The following is a 22,575-nucleotide window of genomic DNA, read 5'->3' on the forward strand; positions in this document are numbered from 1 at the left end:
GGGACCTGCAGACCACTACTTCCGGAGCCTCGCCGTTCTCTCCACCTGCAATTCCCACTGCGCCTCTCTCAGTACTGATAAGAACAGACCAGACCCATGCTTAAGTCCTTCCCTGACACAGAATATGAAAAGGGGGGGGGGCAGCTTTGCCTGAAGTGAAAGTGGGGTGTCAAAAGTCCGCTGAGCTTTGCCTTCATGCGTGCCCCCTAGTGGTTCCTGGGATACAATGCAGCTGTATGGGTAGGCTTGTCTCCAGAGGGTCTGGATGTAAAGCCTGCCTGGCTCTGCCATCTAGTCTCTGGACAGCCTTGGGTGAATTACTTAACGGCGCCTCAGCTTCCCCATCTGCAAAATGGGACTAATTAACACCTACTTGCTGTGGTTTCAGTGAAGGACCCATGAGTGAATGCAGATAGGGCCCTTAGAACAAGACCTCTATTTGTTAATTGCCTAACAAACGCTGGGGAAAACTCCTCTCGAAGAAGTCAGTCCTGGAGCTGGGACTGCAGCTAGGTCGGTAGAGTGCCTGCCTCATGCACGTGAAGCCTGTTCAACCCCCAGCACCACAGAAACCAGAGGCGGTGGCACACACCTGTAGTCCCAGCCCTTGGAAAGCCGAGGCAGGAGGATCAGAAGGTTCAAGTCATCCTCAGCTAACATGTGGGAAAATTAATTAATTCTAAAGACGGTGTGTGCTCTGGCTAAAATGCAGGGTTACCAGGAAGTGGGCCAGAGTCTGAACCTCAGCTTTAGGACCCTCCAACGGTGCACTTCCGCACCTTGCCTCCCAGGGCCTCAGTCTCTATACCCATGCAATGGGTGGTGCTCCCGGGCCCTGCAAAGTAGACCCACCCCCGAGTTGGATAACTGGAACCATGCTGAGTGAGCAAAGGGAGCGGAGTACTCGGGGGAGGGGCATGCTCCATAACTTTGGTGCCAACATTCCCATCCCTTGCCACCCAGAAATCCAAGATCTCCACCTTCGAGAAGATGTGGGCCTTCATGAGCAGCAAGCCCTCGGCACTGGTAAAAAACAACGAGGAGGGGATCCAGCGAACACTCACAGCCGACTACGCTCTGCTCATGGAGTCCACTACCATAGAGTACATCACACAGAGGAACTGCAACCTCACCCAGATCGGTGGCCTCATTGACTCCAAGGGCTATGGCATCGGCACACCCATGGGTGAGCAGGGGGGCCCAGGGAGAGGGGTGTGGCGCAGACAGAGGTCCTCAAGCCCCTTCCCCTCCTGTTACACACACACACACACACACACACACACACACACACACAGTCCTGAGGATCATTCCACCAAGCCTGAGAAGGTGCTGTTCCCTCAGCCAGGAGCAGAGGGATGGAGCCACACCCCTGGCTTGGTTAGCCCTATCCTTGAGCAGTGAGAGCTGGGACAGCCTCCCCTTGCCCTGTCCCCGTTGGTACACCCACATACTCAGGGCCCCCTGGGTAGGGCCAGAGGACCCATGCCCAATGAGCAAGGCCTCCTAACCAAGATACCTTACCTGGTCTTGGAGGCGGGCCTCAGTGAGAGGAACCCTTGTTTTAAATTGGCAGAGGCACAGTCATGGCGGCCCTCACTGACAAACCCCCTGCTCCCTCCACAGGCTCCCCCTACCGGGACAAAATCACCATCGCCATTCTGCAGCTGCAGGAAGAGGACAAGCTTCACATCATGAAGGAGAAGTGGTGGCGAGGCAGCGGGTGCCCCGAGGAGGAGAACAAGGAGGCCAGCGCCCTGGGCATCCAGAAGATCGGCGGCATCTTCATCGTCCTGGCTGCCGGCTTGGTCCTGTCCGTGTTGGTGGCAGTGGGCGAGTTTATATACAAACTCCGTAAGACAGCGGAGCGGGAGCAGGTGAGGCCCTGGCGGAGGCTACGTTGGACAGGGAAGGAAGGCAAGGGCAAGATTAAACTGGTTTCTCCCTCCTAAGGGCATGCGCTGTCTCATCTCACCGTCCTGACCACCATCACAATCCAGCCATGTTTTCCCGTCAACCCCTGCTCCACTCCATCCCCAGCCAGTGTGCTGTCAAAGCAGCCTCCACACTGATGCCCCCACCTTCCCTTTTGCCTGGCCTGGAAGCCTCCACGCCTCTCATCTACCTGGCCTCTCCACGTTAGCCTGCCCTCCAGGTTGGCTTTCCAACCTCCAGTGTTTCCTGCCCACCACATTTCTCCACCCCCTTCTACAAGCTCCCTGGCAGCCAGTGAGTGCCCTGTTTCAAACTTAATTCAAACCATGTCAGCTTCCTAAACCCCCAGGGTAATTGTTGAAGCTGGGTGGCAGAGGCACGGGGATTCATTATATTGTACCCTCTACTTTCGCATATATTGGGAAATTTCCATAATGAAAAGTTTAAAAAAGAAAAGTTCTGAGGGATGGCCCGAGTGTGCAAATAGTGTAGCTAGTCTTCTCCTGCCTGATTAATTCAAGCGTGGTCGGGGCAGGAGCCCTGGGTCCCGTGGCAAATTAGAAGCATGGAGAGAGAGTTTTAAGTGCTAATACCCTGGCCTCACTCCCAGAGACTCTGTTTAATTGGCCCACGGTAGAGCCCAGCTCTAGAGTCTGCAGAAGGCCCACGGGGTGATTTAAGCGTGCACCTGAGCCAAGAGCTTCTGGGCTGGGGAATCGCCTCTCCGGCGGAAGTTCAAAAGCATCCAAGCCCAGTGTGGCTGACAGGAGCCTGCCGCTGGGTCACATGTGGAGGGCCCATTACAATCAGGGTCTGATAGATCCATCAAAATGAACTGGAGTTGTTTAACAATCAGCAAGCCTAAATCAGCTGAGAGAGGGGAGAGACTGCCCTGGCTGTGTGAGTTAGCCACGGCCTTAGAGAAGCCTGAAAAGGTAGCATCCCAGACGACCGCCCCACTGGAAATCAGCTGTGCAATTGACTAGTTGTGTGACGTGATCAAGATTATGGATTGTTTTGCTCACAAGGAGGTTTATCTAAGTGTGAGCCGCACAAAAAAAAACACTGAGGAAATACCAAATGTTTAACAGGGAACAGTTAAACATTAAATTTCAAAAAAGAACACCTGCCAGGGTTTTTAAGTGTTCCTGTTAAGAATGAAGTAAATTCTGAATTTCACTAAAAAAACGTACAGGACCCGGCCCTGGCTCACCTCTCAGACCTGCTCTTTCCCACCCCTGTCCTTTGCTTTCCTTCACACATGACCCCTTTTGAGTCCATGACACACCAACATGTTTCTGCCTCAGGACCTTTGCACATGTCCACTTACCTGGAGGGCACTGCCCGAAGTACTTGGGCTTCCTCTGGCCATTAGATTTAAACTCGTCACCTCCTTAAATAGCCTTCCCTAGTCTCCACGCCCCACACTTCCCTCTTCCACATCACGGCTTTAGCCTCTTAAGAGCGGGCATGACTGGCTGGAGGATTTCCTTATTCACATGCTTGTTGTCTGTTCCCATCCCATTGCTAGACCGTGGGCTCCCTGGTCAAGTTCTCACCGGCTTTACCACTGTTCTGTGCTAATTCCCAGCATGCAGCCTTGTGTGTAGGAAATACTTGTGGGATGCAGAAAGACCAGCTGGAGAGAACAATGTTCTACATAGAGCGGGAAAGGTGGGGGACCTCCCCGGTGCCACAGCCTGTGTGCCTCCTCCTGGTGCTGATGCCCCATAGCCTTGCTGAGTTGGGCCATCAGCCTGCCTCACTGTGCACCGTCTACGTCCAGGGCCACCTCCAGTAGTTGGTTTCAGAAGCCACTAACTAGATACCTGTGGGAATGGCACACTCCTGCTGTCCCTCTGGCTAGCTGCAGGCACCATGCTCAGAAGGCCCTTAAAGGGACCTATTCACTGAGTACCCACCTTAGACACAGGCTGGACTCCTGAACAGGAGGCGGCAGTTGGAAGACCCATCAAGATGGGTTCTCCATGTGTGTCTCAAGGGTTTCTGCAGCCCTAACTCCAGGCCACGCCTACTATTGGATTCATAGAAACAAAACCTTAGAGTTGGGGGGATCTCCCAACCGGTTCTTAAAAGCCCCTTGAGCTCTGTGCATATGGCATTTGGGGTGCTATGGGCGCCTCTGTGAAACAGAGAGGTGATAACCACCTGCCCCTCCGCCCTTGTCTCCCGAGAACTTTCCCAGGCACCTTTCTGGGGCTCGGGAGGTTGGTGACCCTGGTGCAGGGTCAGGAGGAGGAGAGGATCTGTCTCACTCTGCCCCTTGTCCCTCCCCAGCGCTCCTTCTGCAGCACAGTGGCCGATGAGATCCGCTTCTCCCTCACCTGCCAGCGCCGTCTCAAGCACAAGCCGCAGCCTCCGATGATGGTCAAGACTGACGCGGTCATCAACATGCACACATTTAACGACCGCAGGCTTCCAGGCAAGGATAGCATGAGCTGCAGCACTTCGCTAGCCCCTGTCTTCCCCTAGACCGTGGGTACAGCGGGGACATCAGGCCTGGTCCACGCAGAGGAAAGCAAAGGAGACCGGAAGGGACATCCTCATCTCATGCTGGCCTTGGGAATGGAGCTGCTGCCTGCATCCAGCTGTGGACCGTCAGCTCTTACCTACCAGGAAACCAGTGGGCCCTAGGCCAGCTGCTTGGGCTTCATCTCCTCTTGTCTTTTCTGTGGCTTTCTAAAGCTGTGAAGGCCAGCGGAAGCACATGCCTCTCAGGCTCCCACTCGCCACCCCTCTCTTCTCCATAGCCAGGTATCTCTGCGAGGCCTCAGAAGATAGCTCTTATACTCTCTTCCTTTCCCGCAAGCCTGGGACCTTCTAGCACGCAGCCATGAGAGCAGAGACTCCAACTTTGAACACCTTAAGGATGTTCTAATGAGGCTGCCAGTGGGAACCCAAAGGCACCATCCATCCTTCCATGAACAGAAGCAAGGCTTCAGCCTTTAAGGGTTGTTCACCTGGGTCTGGTCTTCGCCACCTGGCTTCACCCACAGCAGCCCCTTGACAACATGGAAAGCAGTGTGGGAAGGAGGAGTTTGGTATGGGAGAAGAAGAGCACACAGACGGAGGCTGCAGTCTCAGACGCTTAAGTCCAGTGTCCCACGGCACGAGTGTTTAGGAAGTCTCCGAGAACGTGAATGAGGTAGCAACCACGGCAAATTCTTCTCCACTTCTGAAACAGAGAAGAGAAGACACCCTCTCTCATAAGGAGTGTCCAAAGACTCAATTGGCATGGGAAGGTCAGCCGAAGAAAAACGGATACTATGAAAATCCCAAAGGCCCTTGATCTAATAGACCGACTTGGCGGGTAAACAAGCCAGCATTCAGGAACCCTGGGTTTTCCACCGTCTACTCATTGGCAAGTCCCTGTCCCTGCTCATTTGAATTTGGCCTCCTTCTGTCATCCCGAAAAGAGAAGAGCAGCCCCAACTGATGGGCAAAAGAGGGGTTGGTGGCCCCCCTCCTGCGCAGACAAACTTTGGGGTAGGTGGAGGAGCCAGAGAGGACCTGAAGAACCTTCTGGGCATGCCCAATCTAAAGAGCCCCCTAGAGAAAGAAAGCTTTCAGGTGGAATATGAGACCTCCTGAGGCCCCCAGGCTGGGGAGGGAGAAGCTGCCTCCTGGAAAATTAACCAAAGACCCAACACAGAGACACAAGGCCATCCTGGCCCCTAGTCTCTTTTCTGGGGCAGCTATGGTCTGAGGGGATTTGGGGGAGAAGAGAAGAAGCAGAGGAGAAGCCAGGGAGGGGACAGCCAAAGGGGTGAGTAGATGACCTGTGGTTCCCACTCTGGAGGTTTGAAACTATAAAAGTCTTAGGAAAGATTCAGCTGTGAGGGGTTAGGCAAAAAGTGTCCTTACAGAGAGCATGACAGGGCCATCAGGGCCCCCACAGCTAAGGGTGGAAGTTGGTCTCTGATGAGGGACCAGGGTGGGCAACCTGGGCTGAGAACTGGGGGACTCTAGTCCCACACTCCCCCACTTTCCTGGTGCTGCCAGGCCTGGATGAGCTACATCTAGAGCTCAAGAGCCCTCTCAGCAGAGGTGAAGGAACCCCTTCAACCAAGCACCCTTCCACACTGGCGTGGGTGATGAATCTCGTCACGCTGGTTCTCGGGAGCTCTGGCTGCACTGGAGGGAGGGAGGAGAGACTGGCAGCCAAGCCCAGTGCATGCGATGATAGGAAAAGCCATGCTGGCAGGAGGGAGGAGCATGCACATGTCTGTGTGTTTGACTTTGTATGTATGCGTTTGGGGGGGGCTGATGATGAAGGACAGACATGATGGATATGTAACATAGTCCATAGCAGGCAATAATAGGGGCCTCCTTTGGGACCTGTGTGTGTGTGTGTGTGTGTGTGTGTGTGTGTGTGTGTGTGTGTGTGTACATGAGTGAAATGGGGAGGAAGGAGCCCAATCAGGACCAGCAACGGAGCCTCATCTATGTAAAAACAGGAGAAGCCATGTTGAGATGGGGTTCTGATGAATATATGGATGGATGCAAGTGTTCATGAATTTGTGTGTGTGTGTGCACATACAGTCATGCACACACACACATATGCACACATCTGTGTACTGAATGACAGAGGATGGGGAGCAGGATACAACCTGCAGCATAGCCAAATATATGTAAAAGGAGAAGCCATGTCATCAGAGGTCCTTGTATGAGTGTGTGCGTACACACACACACACACACACACACACACACACACACACACAGGTGTGTGGGCTTGTGTGCCCTGAAGACAGCAGGGAAGGTCAGACGAGACTGCTGTGCCCTGTGGGTGGATGTGTGCTGTGCAGGAGGAGTCGTATGAAAATGGAGTGTGTGTGTGTGTGTGTGTGTGTGTGTGCGTGCGCGCGCGCGTGCGCGCGCTTGCTCATACCCATGCATGTGCAGACGTGTACCTAAATTCCAATTCCCATCATGAGTTGAGGCAGCAGAGCAATCAGTAAGGCAGGACACCAGGGTTTGTTTGCATGTCTATTGTAGGAGGGATCATCTGCCACAGCTTTCCTGAGGCTCTGTGGGAAAGTGCGCAGGGACTTTCGGGGCTCAACTGGTGACTCCTTTGCTGTTCGTAGTATCCTGTTGAGAGGAAAACATCCCCTTTTTCTTTTCTTTCTTCCTTTCTTTTTTTTTTTTTTAAACCAACCCTGCTGTCAGGAATCTAACGAAACCCTTCTCCAGTCTGTTCTCTTCCACTGCATTCATTACCCCTGTCCTATGTTGTCCAGTACAGTTTTATAACACACACCCACATCCATGTTCATATCACACATGTGCTTTTGTGCATGACACGGCAGACGTGTCATGTTCTTCTGAGGCTATGCACATACGTAGACTGTGATGGGAAAAGGAACGGGACATGGTGGGAAGGGTGTTCATGAAGGATGGAATGACGCATGAGGGTGGAGGCACTGGGTTGGTTTATAGACTCCTAGGGGCAAGAGGGGGGGCACGCTGCAGGATCTCCCCTTCCGCTCGAGCCTTACGTCCAGAAGTGTGGCTAACGCCTGCCCTCTGGCTGAAGCCCTGTGTTTGTCCTAGAGACCAGTGCCCAGTGCCAAGCACCCTGGAGACCACTCTGCCCAACTGCGCTGTGTCTCTCCCAGGGTAGGGATGGAAGTCAAGAAGGAGGGAGATCAAGTGGAAACCTGTCCCAACCCCCTAAGGGGTGCACAGAGCTGGGGCTGGAGCACACAGAGGCACTGGGGAACCATGGGAAACACCAAAACCGGTTTGGATGGAGCAAATGGGGTATACCTAAGCAGGTGCCGGCTGGTTGTCTCTGTCTGGTCCTATAGACCAGCCCTGAATGGAAGAGCACCTCATGCCACCATGTCTGGGCCTGAGCTCCATCTCTATGTACTAGCCCAGTGGAGGGGCAGCACCTACCTTGTCCAGGCGCTGGGGGCTATTATACAGTGAGCCTCCTTCTGCAGGTACCATGACCTACGTCCAGTTTCTCTGCTATGGACAGATGATGAAACCCGAGCACTCTGGGTGCTCAGGTGGCTCCCGTCTGCAGATGTCTTACAAGAGGAGAAAATGAGGTGTTGGCCAGTGTGCTACACTTAGAGTCCCTGAGGTAGGAGATTGCCCCTCCTCAGCCTGGACTGCGTCTCAGCAGGAAGAGCACTTCCTGTGCCCTGCCCTTGTAGCATGCAATGGGGGAGGGGTGAACAGATTAAATATATCCATGGGGGAGCAGAAGTCAGACTGGGCCCACAGTCCCCAAGTATCGTCTGTCCCTCCTTACCTTTTCTTTCTGGTCCAGGGTGGGCTGAAGGTGGGATGCAGCTGCGGCTGCTTCATGCTGCATGAGGTCATGCCACACACACACACACACACACTCCAGAGACATTCCCTACTGTAGGCACCAGCATCTGAACACGACAGCTCCACGGTCCACCTCTGGAATTGCCCTGCGTGTATGCCCGTCTGAAAGGGCCCTCATGTCATGGACAAAGAACTGTATGGCATTAACAACTGGAACCCACCCAGCCCAGTGGACAGATTCGAGAATTGGGCCCAGCCCTGTGGGCAGGTCTTTAAGTAAGATATATCTGGACATCCCAGGTTGTTGGGGGCAGGGTGCACATCTGGAATAGGCCTAGCCACTTGCCGCAGTGGAAGGGGCCTTGCCCTCTGTCTCCATGTTCTGGAGTTGAAATTCTAGAGCTGAGGTATATGTGAAGTCACAGAATTGTTTTAGGTAGAAGGCTAATGTTCTGTACAATATATATATGAATGTAAAATATATATATGCTTATATATATATGCACAGTGTATATATGACCCACGACCCCTGTGTATAAAACCCTTCCCTGCACGTCTGCACACAGTGTACAGAACCCAGCCAGTGTGGGTGGGGACCCAGTGAGAGATGGGAGCTGCAGCAGAAAAGTCAGGTTTACTTATCCAGCCCTCTGGAACAGGCTTTTGCCGGCATCAGTATTATAGAGCGTGGCAAAGAGGACAGACTAGTGTGGAGCTGGCAGGTGAACCAGGGAAGGGGCAGCCATGGGTGAGAGTCTCCACCTGCGAGTCTCTAAGGCAGGGCAGCGGGCATGTCTGGGAACATGGTCCTTGGTCCTTTTGGTCCTTGATCCTGAGCCAGCATCACAATCGATCCTCCGTATCTAGTGCTAGGGAGAAGAGTGAGGAAAGGGGGGGAGTCCGTGCCCCAGGCCTACCCTTACACCTGCCTACAGAACGGCCTGGAAGGCGTCAGGCTGCATCTGAAACATCCTAGATGTCAGAGGACCCTGGGTGGCCAAGGTATGCAAGTTACCCACAGCTCATGGCGAGAGTGAGTCTCTTTTGAAGAGAAAGGCCCGAGGGCACTGCTGACATGCCCATTCAGCACCCTGATAGCCCAGTTATGGATCTGGCTCTCGTTCTCCTGCCTTCTAGAATAACGGTCCTCAAATCACCCCATAGCTTTCTGTTGTACTTTTCTAGACCAAAATTCTGAGGCCTCCCAGTGGAAGGAAGAACTATAGATTCAGTAGTTAGAGGGTAGCCAAGAGGCTGCCCCGTTCATTCTGACACAGTACAAGATGTGAGGGAATTATCAAGGAACCAGAGAGACGGGAGATGAGAGATTCAAGAAGGTGGCACCTGACCTTGCACAGCCCCTTACCGTCTGCCGGTCCTTCTCTCTGTTGCTTCTTCCAAAAGAGGGCAGCTGGCAGCGAGCCCTTGACAGGCAGGCCACAGACCTCTGTCCCTGCCTCACCTGGATCTGTCTATTGCCGGTAATTTGAGGCCTTCAGCCCCTTCCTGGGTCCAAGCATCGGCGCTCGAGTGTGCTGGGGAGAGGAGACTTGGGTTTTGCTTCTGTGTGGTCTGCAGCCTGCCCTCTGCTTCAGCCCCAGCCCTCAGGCCGCCTGCACTTAAAGGCCAGGCCCGCTCCTGCAGCCACGGCCAAGCGCATCTAAATCCAGCCGCTGAGGAGGGTCCTGACCTGGCTCCATAGAGACCAGAGGCTCCAGGAGCCCTCACGCCACTGTGCTCTGAAACCCCAGCCCATCCCTGCCTGGGCTGACTTCCTGGCTGGGCCTCCGTGGTGGGGACCTCAGCTCCCAACTCCTGGGCTGAGCCCCCAGACAGCACCATGGGACTCCAAGAGCCCTGGCCTGTCCCACTACCCAGACCAGAGTGCCTGGACGCCCCCCACCCCCACTCCCACTCAACAAGGTTCCCACACACTGGTCTCTGGGCCATTCAGGGGGTGCCCTTTGTGGACATGCAGAATTTCTATGAATATAGTTTTTTGTAAACATTTTGTAACAATTTGGGTTTCATAGTAACTGTGTTACTTGCCAATCATTCTAAGCTGATGTAAATAAATTTCCAAACAAATCTGATTATTTTCCTTTTTAAGACACTGTGATATATCAAAAGTGCACAGTTTGCTGTATGAAGTAATATGGTTTTAAATTTTAAATAAATGTTTTTAGAAAATGGGTTCCTCCTGAGGTATGTTTTCTGTTCTTCATCTCCCTTCAGAACCAGAGGTCACAGGCAGTTCATGCTGGCCATCTTCCTCCCAGGAATGACAGTTTCCAGGGAAGGAGATCCTGTGCTGAGCAGGTAGCTGTTTCCAGCCCAGGCTCCTGGTTCCATTTCAGACATCAAGGCCACAATGTCACCTGGCTGATCTCTGTCATGCCACCCACCCCCTACCCCACCCCCGTCTTGGGCATGTGCCTCTACAGCTCACCATCATCACAGGTTCTGAAGGAGCCGCTGTATCCCTAGGTGACCCTGTCCCTTTGGTTACAGTTGATGAGGTCAGATGAATGAATGAGTGACAAGAGGTTTGCTAGTCAGATCTCACCCGAGCTATTCTCGGCTGGGAGGGAGAAGACCCTGTAGGTTACTCTCTAGGAATGGAAATGCGATGTACAAGTTCAGAGTGATTGTTTTAAGCAGGAAGAATTGGATGTCAGAGGAAGAGATGAGGAGCAAGACCAGCGTGGGGGGGCGGGGGGAGGGGGTAGGAATGGTTCCCAAGACAGCACAGAGCTGGTCCAGGTGGAGAGCCATCTCCTTCCTCTAAGCCTGGCACAAGAGCTTGGAGGAAGAGACACAGGAGTCACAATCCAGGCTTCTAGAAGTCTCGATTAAAAAGATGCTACCATCACAACCCTGTTATAATTGCATCTCACTGTCCAGGAAGCTGGAGGTGGGGAGTGGACGGATGCTGCTAACACTCTCCAGTTCTCAGGACAACACATTCCAGATGGGAGCGAGAAGGGGGTGTCTGCACCCCCTCTGCAGTGAGAAGGGGTGCCTCTCAGACTCACACAGATAGACTCACTTAGAGACTGAGTTCCCTCAGAACCCTCCACATTGCTCGATGATGTGGTCAGAAAACAGCCAATGCGTGCCGAGGGTTTCTCACTGGGCAGGCCTGCCCTAAACTCTCCGAATGGGTAGGCTCGTGTTAAGCAATCAAGCCTGTGTAATTGTAATTCCCAGGAGAGTGGCTATGATTGAAGCAGTTGGCTCAGGTGGCCACTTGTGGTCCCAGCATCTGTGCCCTAAGGAAAGAGAGAAGTCACTGAGTGTAGTCATGAGACATAGGCTTATAATTTTAGAGGGACTGGAAGATCTGGAGAATCCCAGAGGCTGTGTGGACTGGCAGCATCCTGAAACATTGGCCCTCCTGCCCCATGACCAGGCAAGGGTCAGGCAAGACCCCAACAATCTCAGTGGAAGGAGAAGCACCTGTTACCTGTGGACTACAGTACCAGAGAACTCTTGTTAAACCTGGAGCTACAGCCAGGCAAGAAGGCACAGAAAGATCCTGGATCGAAGGATGTCTGTCCATCATCGGGAGAAGTGAGCCTACCAGGGGTGAGCCTACCAGGCTTCGAGGAGGGCTCTAGGTCCAGCAGAGAGTGAGGAGAAAGGAGGCCATAGTAGGGGTAAGGGAGAGCAGTGACTACTCATCCATCCATTGAAGACTTTAACATTCCACGCAAGATTTCTGGTCCTACTGCACGTGTGACCTTGAGCAAACAGCTGCGTACCCTCAGTTCAGTTTCCTCGTCTGTGAAACGCATGATTATAAGGACTGTCCACTCGGAGTGACGGTGTAAACTGCTTGTCACAGGCCCAACCTGCCAGAAGCCAACAATATACGAACCTTCTTCTCTTCGCCCAAGGCAGCCAGGACAGATGGCATGGACTCGGAGTGGGGTGTGAGTCTCAAATCCTCCCGCCCCTGCCTTGATTTTCACAGGTGGCTGCACAACTCACAGCTTTGGGGTGGTTCTCCTGTGGAATGTCCACTTTGCTGCCTTGGGGAGCTCACGCTGACAGGAAACAAAAGATTCAAAAGCGGAGTTGAGAGTGAGCTGTGAGAGGGCTGTTCTCACGGGCCTTTCTGACCCTCAGCCAGGCCCCGGTTTCTTGCTCCTGTCCCCTGTGAATGCCCAGGAGCAAGCCAAGGAGAGGAAGTCAAGGCTGGGCCACTGGGACTACAAGCTGGCCTGGATCCTGCCCGCAGGGCCTTAATGGTTCTTCCTCGGAAAACAGAGGCTGAGTGTTTAAGAAGCATCTGTCATTATGGAAACAAAGTTGCCAGGCCATTTTTTTCTTTTCCTATTTTTACTGCGGGTTCATTATCTTATGCAAATGAGGCCGCTGATGAGGCCTTTCTGCTGGGTGGCCCATGCTGGGACCAGCTCCACCAAGGGGATTTATTGTCTGCCTCAACTCCAGACACAGGATCCAGAGTGTGAAGACCCACAGAGATGGTTTCCGGAGCAGCAATCCCAACCTGAAAGAAGCCTTCCTCTGTACCCAAAGCAAGGCCCTGGACAGTTCCTGGCATGTCGAGATCCTTAACCTGCAACAGCCCAACTGTCAGTCGTTGGATTGACAGGATTCTGAGATCGCTCAGACTCACCGATATCCAGAGCCTAGCAGACTGAGTGGCCATCCCCAACACAATAGCAGGAAGACAAAATACCATGAGAAAGGTGCAGTGTGAGCCTGTCTCTGGGACAAGGCCTTGGGCAGACAGCATAGACCATGTGACATAAGAGTTCTCAACTCCAGGGCAAGAGAGCTGGGGTGTGCAGCCACGAAGGTCCTTACCGTCTTGGCTGGCCCCCAGAGCCCGCCAATCCCAAATACTTGTGGCATACCGTTAGGTGGCAAGGGAACTCCCTGAACCAGGACAATGCCTCAGGCAGGGCATGGCTGCAGGAACTGTAAGCACAGGAGATGTGTGCTGACGGCATCTGCTGTGGGGTCATTATATTGATGAAGAAACTGAGGCTCAGAGAGACCAGTGACTTGCCCGAGTCTGGGGAACAGGTTCAGAGACTAACTCAGGACTCTCTGCCTCTTCAAATCGAACGGCCCACAGCACCTCAACCCCCTTTAGGCTCCCTGCTGCTCACAGCTCAAGCATTGGGTCGCTTGCCTGGCCCTCCCCGACTCCTACAGTGGCTGGCTCTAGGCTGTCTCCCGGGCCATCTTCTCAGTGATAAACGTGTTGACAAAGCACACATTCTCCCCAGGGAGCCCAGCAGCTTCCATGTGCAGAGAACATTTTCTTCCAGAGACTGTGAGCCTCTGTCGGGTCCCCAAGCCTCCAGCCCTGACTCTCACTTCCTCATGAAGACCAGCTTCCTCTGTGTATTCAATGACGTCGTCTCTACCCCTCATAACACAGCTGAGCCAGGCTAACTTTATAATGAAAAGAGGCTTATTGGTCTCACAGTTTGGAAGTTCAGAGGCATGGTGGCTGTACGGGGGGGGGGGGGGGGGGGAGGTGCCTCACCCGGCTTCAGTGAGGGCCGGTCAGCTACATGACATCATGGCCAATGGCATTGGCGGGAATGGGGGTGGGGCAGCAAGGAGTCACACTGAGCACCAAGGCACGGAGCTCTTAAAACAGCCCACCCATAGGAACTTCCCAGGGATACGCCCCCCAACTGACCTACAACTTATCTTTTAAAGGTTCCACCCCCAACATAGCCACCCAAACCCTGACTCCCAACACACGACCCTCTAAAAACACATTCAAGCCGTAGCACCCTTCTTTGCTACAACTCAGTCTCTAAACTGATAACTCGTGTCCCGGAACAGGAACACAGGCAAGTATTTCCCAGGAGCCTTCTAAGCACTGCACCCTGGGTGGACACATTCCTCTGCCGGCAGCTCAGACCCTCACCACATTTCCCAGAGGCTGGGCAATGGTGAAATGAAAGACAGGAAAAAAACAGAAGTTTCCCGATCCTCCAGCTGAGGGTGGGGGAGGAGATTACAGCAGTCTCAAGACCCAATGAATGCCACCAGCTCTGTGCCCTCTGCCTGACCTAGACTTCTAGCCCTGAAGATCCAGGGACACTCAGAATCCCCTCCCGTCTGACGGTAGATCTAAGAGCTCTTAGTGCCTAACGCGATAGCAGGAGGGCTTGTCACAGATGATAATAATAAATTAATTTTGTGGCCACTAGTTGAGGCCCCTGCATGCCACCACTCACGAGATTTTCACATCACTCTGAGCTTTGGGATCCCATCCCCATACCGCAGATGTACAAAGGGCGAGAGAAGAATCTCCCACAATAAGAAGGGGACCTCCAGTCCGAGGCCTCTGTTTTGTAGACGTGGCGAAGGAGAAGCTAAATGAACAAAGGAATGAGCTGGAAAGCGGTCCCCAGCAAGGCTGTTTCGATACCATACAGAGGAGGGGGGAATAAAATCCAAACTTGATTAGGCCCAAAAATGTGAATTACTAATTACAGTCACTCACAGGAACGACCTACCATTTATGCCTAATTGCAGTGCAACCCAATAACAATTATGCACATCAATAAATGTGTCAGATTAACTTGGTTGCAAGTTTTATTTGATCACTGACACTAAACCCCATTTACTGGTTGTTACAACTTGGGTGGCTGTGGCCACCCTGCCTGGTCCTGCCGGTCATTTCCAGCGCACCGAGAAGGACATTGAGGCTGGAAAGGAAGTAGAAGGTGAAAGGGGAAGGAAATGGTTCCTTCTTTCTCTACCGAAGCCGGTCGGGTCTGGCGAGCTCTGAGAGAGCGGTTCAGCAGGGGGTCTTTGCAGGGTGTGCAGACCCGCATCCCAGGCCTCCCCTCCCTTCCTCGATGCCAAAGGCAGCTTCCTAATTAGAACATCCATAACCCTCAGCATCTGCTCCAAGAGAATTCAGCTGCTGCTCCGAGACGGAGAAGTCCATTAACTTTATTGCACAGAACGTCAGACGTGCTTCTAGACAGAGCATCACTGCCAAGTGAGATAAACTACCCGGACTTGCCAGAGGGATGGGCCTCAGCTGGGTCCTCGGGACTCTCTCTTCACTGTCCAATGCCCTAGGTAGTCATATCATGCTACCCTGGGAGGAGGCAGCCAGGAAAACGGTGACTTCCAAACACAGGTGCAGCCCACGCACCCAGCCATCACTGCGCAAACCCGCAGTCTGCTGGATGACAGCCCCAGACAGCTCCATCGGACTCCCAGAATGCACCGGGCTGCCACCCAGAGCCAGGCGGCTCGTTCTACCTCAGCAGACATTGGAAGAGCCCTTGTCACCAGAAGCAGAAGAGCGCGGCGGCTCAGAGTGGCACTTGGAAGCAGATAACCCTGTGACTATGCAAAATTGAGGATCATCCTGAGCCTGGCCCATAAAACGGGCCAGCGCCCACCTCGAAAACGAGGGATGCCTGGAACTTTTAGTGCAATGTCTGGCGCATGCGGAGTGGAGCTCTTTTAAATGAGAGCAGTTCCTTCCCTGTCCCCGTGTGGTAACCGAAAGGAGAGACAGCCACTTACAGGGGCGAAGCAAGCGCCACTGTAGACTCAGACAGCCTCGCTTACAATCCCGGCTCCTACCATGTGACTTCATCCCCTAGGTCTTCAGCTTCCTCATCTGTAAAATGGAGTTGGTGTCCCCTGGCCGCTCTTCCTCACAGGCAAATCAAGAAGATGGAGAAACGCTTGGAGACCACCCAAGGGGTCCTCTGGCGAGAAGCCTTCCCGCTCCAGTTACTAAGGCTGGCATTCCTAATGTCTAATATTCCCCGGGATGTGCCAGGCCCGTGTTAGTTGGGCCATTCCCATCTCTCCAGCCTGGAATCCATCTCTCTGTGAACACCCCACACATTGGGCCTCCCACCTCCTCCTAGGTGGCCCAGATCCTGGCAGGAAGCAGCCACCAACTCCTACTCCTGATGGATGACTCCCCCAGTGGGCCTCCCAGCCTCCCTTCTCAGACTCAGATTCCTTCTTAATATGAATAATTAGCAGAAACACTCAGAGGGGGAGACAGCAGCCATAGCAATCGACCCCAGTGATTTCCGAGCCTCGGGGAGAGCCCAATTTTGCTCCAATCCGGGTGCTGTAAATTCCCATCAAGCTAAGAAAATATAGTGCAATTTAGAAACACTGATACGGCAATAAAACACAGATCTCCAGCAAATGGAATTCGGCAACATCTAAAAATGGAGCCATACATTACTGGGCCTGTGACTCCCTCCGGGGACGTGGTGCTGGGAGAGGCTGGGGGAACTTCATGCTCAAGTGGATCTTTCTTTTCTGGGTGAAGGCAGGGCCACCCACAGATGGCCCCTGCTTCCCCTCAGGCAGGACCTCTGTCTGGATTCAGCAATGGGTCCCAGAGGGTCCCCTCAGAGGGAGAGGACTTAAGGCTCCTCCTGTCTCCAGTGGCTGTTACAGGAGCATTCACAGAGTGGGACGGCTGGGAGAACTCACCAGGAGTCCTCACAAGTGGCTTTCCAGGGAAATGTGATTGTTTCATTTATCAAATGAAGACACACAGCCAAGACTTGCTCAAGGTCACTGTGGGAGAACTGGCTAAATCTGGAATTGAACATGTTTCTGTCTGCCTATTTTACCCAACTTGGGACCCAGCTCTTGGATTTGCAAAAATCAAAACCAAGCCCAGAAGCGCCGCTGTGTTCTGGGCCAGCAGCGGTCCTGGGGGTGTAGCAAGTACCACAGTGGGTGGGGTCCTGCTGAACTGTGGGGAGGGGGAGCCTTTGGAATGGATGAGGAAGACCAGCCATGCTCAACACCTCCACTTGCCCCTGGTTGGGGCAAGTATTTGCTCTCTCTCTCTGGTCCTCTCCGTCTCCCCCTTATCACCTTCTGTTTCCTCGTGGGCCTCTCTGCACCATTCTTTCACACACATGCACATTTGTGCCCACACATACCTGTGCCATGAGGTCCCGGCTTCACACCTATGCCCGGCTGCGTCCTCCACCCGCGTGACAGCTCCACAGAGCAGCGACTCATCACGTGCCTGAAGTCCTCGATTCCCTCTTCCTCCTCTACTCAGGTTTGGAACACTTATGGACAACTCCCATGTACTCATGGATACCTGGAGCCTAACGGGGCAGAAAAGCCAACAGGCTGGAATTGGTGCAATTAACAGTGGCTGTTCTGGAGTCCGGCTGACCTGGGCTTCAGTTCCAGCTCTATTACTGACTGGTTGTGTGACGACTTGTGGAAGGTTGCTCCAAGGTCTTGGGAGATGGTGTGTGATGAGCATTTAAGCATGATATAGTCATTCCTGGGGTCCATGGCTATTGCTTCCAGAACTTTCCCAGTACAGCCTGCAGATGCCCAAGTCCCTCATGTGAAGTGGCAGAGCATCTGTACAGAATTGGCACAAACCCTCTCTTGGCTTTAATTCATCTTGACATAACTTATAATATCTAATACATTATGCAAATTCTGTGTCAATAATCATGATATTGTATTGCCTGGGGAACCATCTACATGTTAGGTTCAGACACTATTGTTTTCTAATTTTTCAATCTGTAATTGGGTAAACCCATGGGTGGGGAGAGTTGGCTGAACCTGGCACATGATAGGTGATTAATAAACAGTAATTGCATTAATTGGGATAGGGTGGGCTATGCTGAGACCACCGGTCCCTCTAGCGGTTTAACGTAGACATCTTTATTTCTTGCATGGATTTATCCCTCTGTGCTCTATTGTGAAGAGCAGCCACGGCAGGTTTGGAAAGCTAAGGCAATCTTGTGTCTCTACCATCTCGACGGGGAGTCTTCTTCATCATTGCCTAACTAGAGTGGGAGTAAATGTGCTGAAGAGCCATGCTTGTTTCTGCCTCTGCCTAGCAGAGACAGCAGCCCTTCCACCTAGGCCTCGGAGACAAGAGCTGTCTATACCGCCAGGTAGCACCAGGAAAGCATCTCCCACTCATCTAGGAGGGATAAGAGGCTGGTCACAGAGAGGCCCCGGTGGACTCTCCCTGCGAGCTCACTGGCATAAGCCCATTCACGCACCTCTCTGAGATCCACAGCCAGCTCTCAGCCTGACTCAGGCTCCCTCACTCCTCCCTTTCCTTCTGCCCTGTGTTCTCCCAAAGTGCAGCAGAGAAAATAACCTATGCTGGCCTCCAAGAGATGCTGCATTCAGAGGGGAGCTATTCCCGAAGCCTCTCCTTTGGCTCCTGTCCTGTGACTGAAGGGACTGTCATCAATTTGGTGACACTCCAGCATGTAGTCTTCTAGTATCTGACTGTAGTATAGCCTCTGAGAGTTGGAGACAAATATCTGTCATCACCAGGATGCACATGGAGGAGGTGTTGGCCGAGACCTCAGAGGATGTAGATCTCTCCCCATTGAGATGCCCCCCATGAACTTCAGCTTGGGTAGTTGATGCTCCTGGTGGCTGTATAAAGACTCAATGGGTACAGGGCAGACCAGAAACCAAGAAGGAGGGGCTTCCTGTAAGGAGGGTGTGTGCCATGGAACCTCAGCCCACAGGTGAGCCAGCATCTGGCGGCTAAGAGCTGTGCACTCTTGGACCAACAGCACAATCTCTCGGAGATCCTTTCATGAAGAAGTCTTGTGAGCTGGTGATGTGCACACCCATTTGCTTTGGCTCACAGTTGATTAGCCTGGGGAAGAGGAGGCACCATTCCCGAGGTGCAGAACCACCATAGTAGGCTGGGTGCCACCTTCCCCAACCTGATCCCTTCAACAGCACACTTACCCTCTACTGCTCTGGAGTGTGGGCTAGCCAGGATTCCCAGCAGTCCCCTCACAGGCACATTTGTCCCCATGAGATTTCACTTCCCTTTCCCCATCTGCATTGTTGAAGGAGGCTCAGCCAGTGGGCTTAGGAGGTAGCCTTAGGAAGGCTCCTGCTTCCTGAGATGAGATGCTGTGGGCTCTTCATTCTAGAGCAGTGGTTCCCAGCCTTCCTAATGCTGCGACCCTTTAATACAGTTCTTGTGTTATGGTGACCGCCCCCCCTCAACCACAAAATTACTTTGTTGCTACTTCATAACTGTAATTTTGCTATTGCTGCGAATCATAATGTAAACATTCCTGTTCTCCGATGGTTTTAGGCCGCCCCGCTAAAGGGTCATTCCACCCCTCCCCGCAAAGGGTCACCACCCACAGGTTGAGAACCACTGTTCTAGAGCCTGGTGGGTGGAGTCCGTCTGAAGCTACTCCTGCCTAACTTCCTCCTTGCCTAGCTTCTGGGTCAGCCTCTTGGGGTTTCCCCCAACCTCTTCTTCCTGAGAGCCCTCCCTCAAGCACGACAGCTACCCTACCCCATCTCAGGCTCATCATCTGGCATCTAGAGAATAGAATGGGCTGGCTCCAGGGATGGGTACAGAGGCTCACAGGTGACCCTAAATTCCAGTCATGACTCAAGGCTGGACTTGTTGAGCAACGGATAGGCTTGATGCCCAGATGCTGAGGCCTGTGGTGACCCCTGACCCCTGAATGAGGTCTGTGGTGACCCCTGACCCCTGAATGAGGGACTTGCCCCAGCTGCTGTGAGTTGGAGCTTCCAGGGGAGAGAGGGGGAAAGACAGAGGAAGAGGAAGCACACAGCTCCCCAACTCTTCTATTTATTGCTTTATTCATGGAAGGCTTATCCCCATGTACTTAAACAGGATTTGAGGGGCTTAAAACTAAATACATTTAAAAGGAAACGATTGTGAAAGCAAAATAGCATGGAACCGTGTCGAAGGAGCGCAGTGTTTTATTTCCTGGGAGGCCTGCAGAGATAACGAAGCCAGAACCTCTTACCCAGGCCATCAGGAGAGCAGACCACAGGGAATGGGTTTCTGAAGAGTCAACAGACCCCCTGGGTTCCCTGGGAATTCCATGTTGGTCTCCATCTAGAGACCACCATCCTGAGTGTTTTCACATTCTGGAGCCCATGAGGTACCTCTGATTAGAGGGCAGCCCCCAGTGTTAAAAGCGAGCATCCTGCTACCATGCTGGTGCAGGAGAGACATGGATGCCTGTGCCACTTAAAAGGCATTTTGGGAAATGCTGGGGCAGGATTAGTGGGTGGTGCCTGTTCCCACTGGTGTCCAGCTCTCCGTGCTCTCAGACAAATGGCATCTCCTGAAGAGTACCGGGAGAATGTTCCAGATGTTGCTGTACTCTGGGGGTGGTCTCAGTGAATCCAAGGCTCATTCAGGCTGGCATCAGAAGCTTCAAGAATAGTGTTTGTACACCCTGGCATTTCCAGAGCCCCAGAGAAATCCTCAGCCCTGACCAGTGGGTGATGGTGCTGCTGCTCATTACTACCCTCCCACAGCTGGGTAAAGGAAGGCTTGAAGGAAGCATAGGCATAAAGAATACTGTCAGGAAGGTGGTGGTGACTCACACCTTTAATCCCAGCCCTCGGGAGGCAGAGGCAGGCGAATCTCTGTGAGTTCGAGGCTAGCCTAGACTACAGAGTGAGTTCCAGGAAAGGCACCAAAACTACACAGAGAAACCCTGTCTCAAAAAACAAACAAAAAAAAGAAGGAGGAGGAGGAGGTGGGTGCTGCTGTGCGTGTTGCTCACATTTGTAATCCCAGCACGGGGGAGACTGAGGCAGGAGGACTGAGAATTTTTGTTTGTTTGTTTGTTTGTTTGGTTGGTTGGTTGGTTGGTTTTTCGAGACAGGGTTTCTCTATGTAGCTTTGCACCTTTTCCTGGGACTCACTTGGTAGCCCAGGCTGGCCTCAAACTCACAGAGATCCGCCTGGCTCTGCCTCCCGAGTGCTGGGATTAAAGGCATGTGCCACCACCGCCCGGCGGACTGAGAATTTTGAAGCCAACCTGAGCTATATACTGAGATCCCATTTCAAACAGAAGAAAATCGAGAAGAAAGGGAGGGGGAGAGGTGCTGAACCACAGTCAGGGTCAAGTCACAGCTCTGCCTTCTTCCGTGTCAACCCCCGCAGTTTCTGTGACCCCCTTCTCTCTCCTGTGATACGAGAGAAATAAACTGGGCACGCTGGTGCACACCTACAATTTCAGCACTCCGGAGACTGAGGCAGGGGGATCCTCATGAGTCTGAGGCAAATCTGGACTACACAGTGCCTTCCAGGCCAGCTTGAACAGCCTGGCTAAAAAGTGGGGATGAGACAGAGAACAAAGGAGAGGAGGGTGGGGTTCTCCAGGGAGAGCTGTGTGAATTAGATGGGGAAATACTGCTGCAGTTCAGACGCTGGGTGCTCAGCTGACAGCCAGTGGCTTTGATTATTGGTGAATTGTTCAGGTCAGTTCAGCCCAGGATTAACTGACCACTCGATGGAGTCATTAGGGAACCTGGTCAAAGAGCCGGTTCTCCGCTCCTGGGGATGATAACGGCAGGCTTTTCCCAGGGCCGGGTGACCTAGTAGAAGGTGTAAAGGGTACACAACTTTGGGCTCTTGTAACACCTGGGAAATCAGAGTCCATCATTCTGCCCCGCTGGCTTCAGAATGTCTGCAAAAAGCCTGGGGAACAGAGCGGGGAAAACGAGTAGGAAGAAAACATCAGGATCCCAAGGTGACCGTGGCAGGTTGGGATTCCGAAATGAACCTCAAGAGGTAAGAAATGGAGCTGAGTTTCAGAGGTACCAAGTCAAGACTCAAGGGGTGAAGTCTAAAGAGAGAGCTTCGATGTGCCCCCACAAGGTCCGCTACTGCAGGTCAGAGCCAGGCTAGCGCTGGATAGTGGGGCGCTGGGCCCATCCTAGGAGGTGTGGCAGCTTCTTACTGCTGTAGTGAATTACCACAGATGTACTAACTTTAAAACAATTTCCCTCCCTTTGGGTCCGGCACCAGAGATTGAACCCGGGGCCTTGTGCATGCTAGGCAAGTGCTCTACCACTGAGCTATGCACATTCCCAGCCCTATTTTGCTTTTTAAAAAATATTAGCACCGTCGGTTCACTAAGAAGCCCAGGCAGGCCTTGAATTTGCAACCCTCCCATCTCAGCCACGCACCAGGCTCCACAAAGCAACGCAAATTTTGATGATTTGGGGGCTGTTCCTTTCTTTAAACATGTACACATGCACACATACACACCTGCTCCCCTGTGTCTTACAGTTCTAGAAGCCAAAAGTCCCAGGCTAGCGTCACAAGGCCAAAGTCAAGCTATCGGGCACTCTGTAGTTATTTCTGTTTCTCCCCACCCTGCCTCATCCCTCCCACCCCTCCCTTCTCTTCCCTTATCCCTACCCCTAACTTCATCCATCCCAGCTGCCCCTTCTTCCTCTTCTTAGGTGGGGCTGACATGGCCTGGTATCTGCAGCTCCTGGGCAGCGGGCAGGCGGAGATTCTTGGCTTGAAGC

General features: G+C 52.9%; 1 protein-coding gene across 2 annotated transcripts in view; it reads left to right on the forward strand.

Annotated features, from left to right (window-relative positions):
• Positions 1-7,101, forward strand: part of Grik3 (glutamate ionotropic receptor kainate type subunit 3) — a 220,002-nt gene extending 212,901 nt beyond the window's left edge. For both annotated transcript variants that reach the window (XM_076565053.1, XM_076565054.1), the window contains exons 14-16: positions 964-1,186; positions 1,624-1,874; positions 4,231-7,101. In XM_076565053.1, the coding sequence (XP_076421168.1) occupies positions 964-1,186; positions 1,624-1,874; positions 4,231-4,425 (669 nt within the window). In that variant the 3' untranslated portion in view covers positions 4,426-7,101. The remainder of the gene's footprint in view (positions 1-963; positions 1,187-1,623; positions 1,875-4,230) is intronic.
• Positions 7,102-22,575: the final 15,474 nt, after the last annotated feature.

The sequence above is a fragment of the Peromyscus maniculatus genome, chromosome 2 (genome assembly GCF_049852395.1).
Source record: "Peromyscus maniculatus bairdii isolate BWxNUB_F1_BW_parent chromosome 2, HU_Pman_BW_mat_3.1, whole genome shotgun sequence".
In the NCBI taxonomy this organism is placed as follows: Eukaryota; Metazoa; Chordata; class Mammalia; order Rodentia; family Cricetidae; genus Peromyscus; species Peromyscus maniculatus.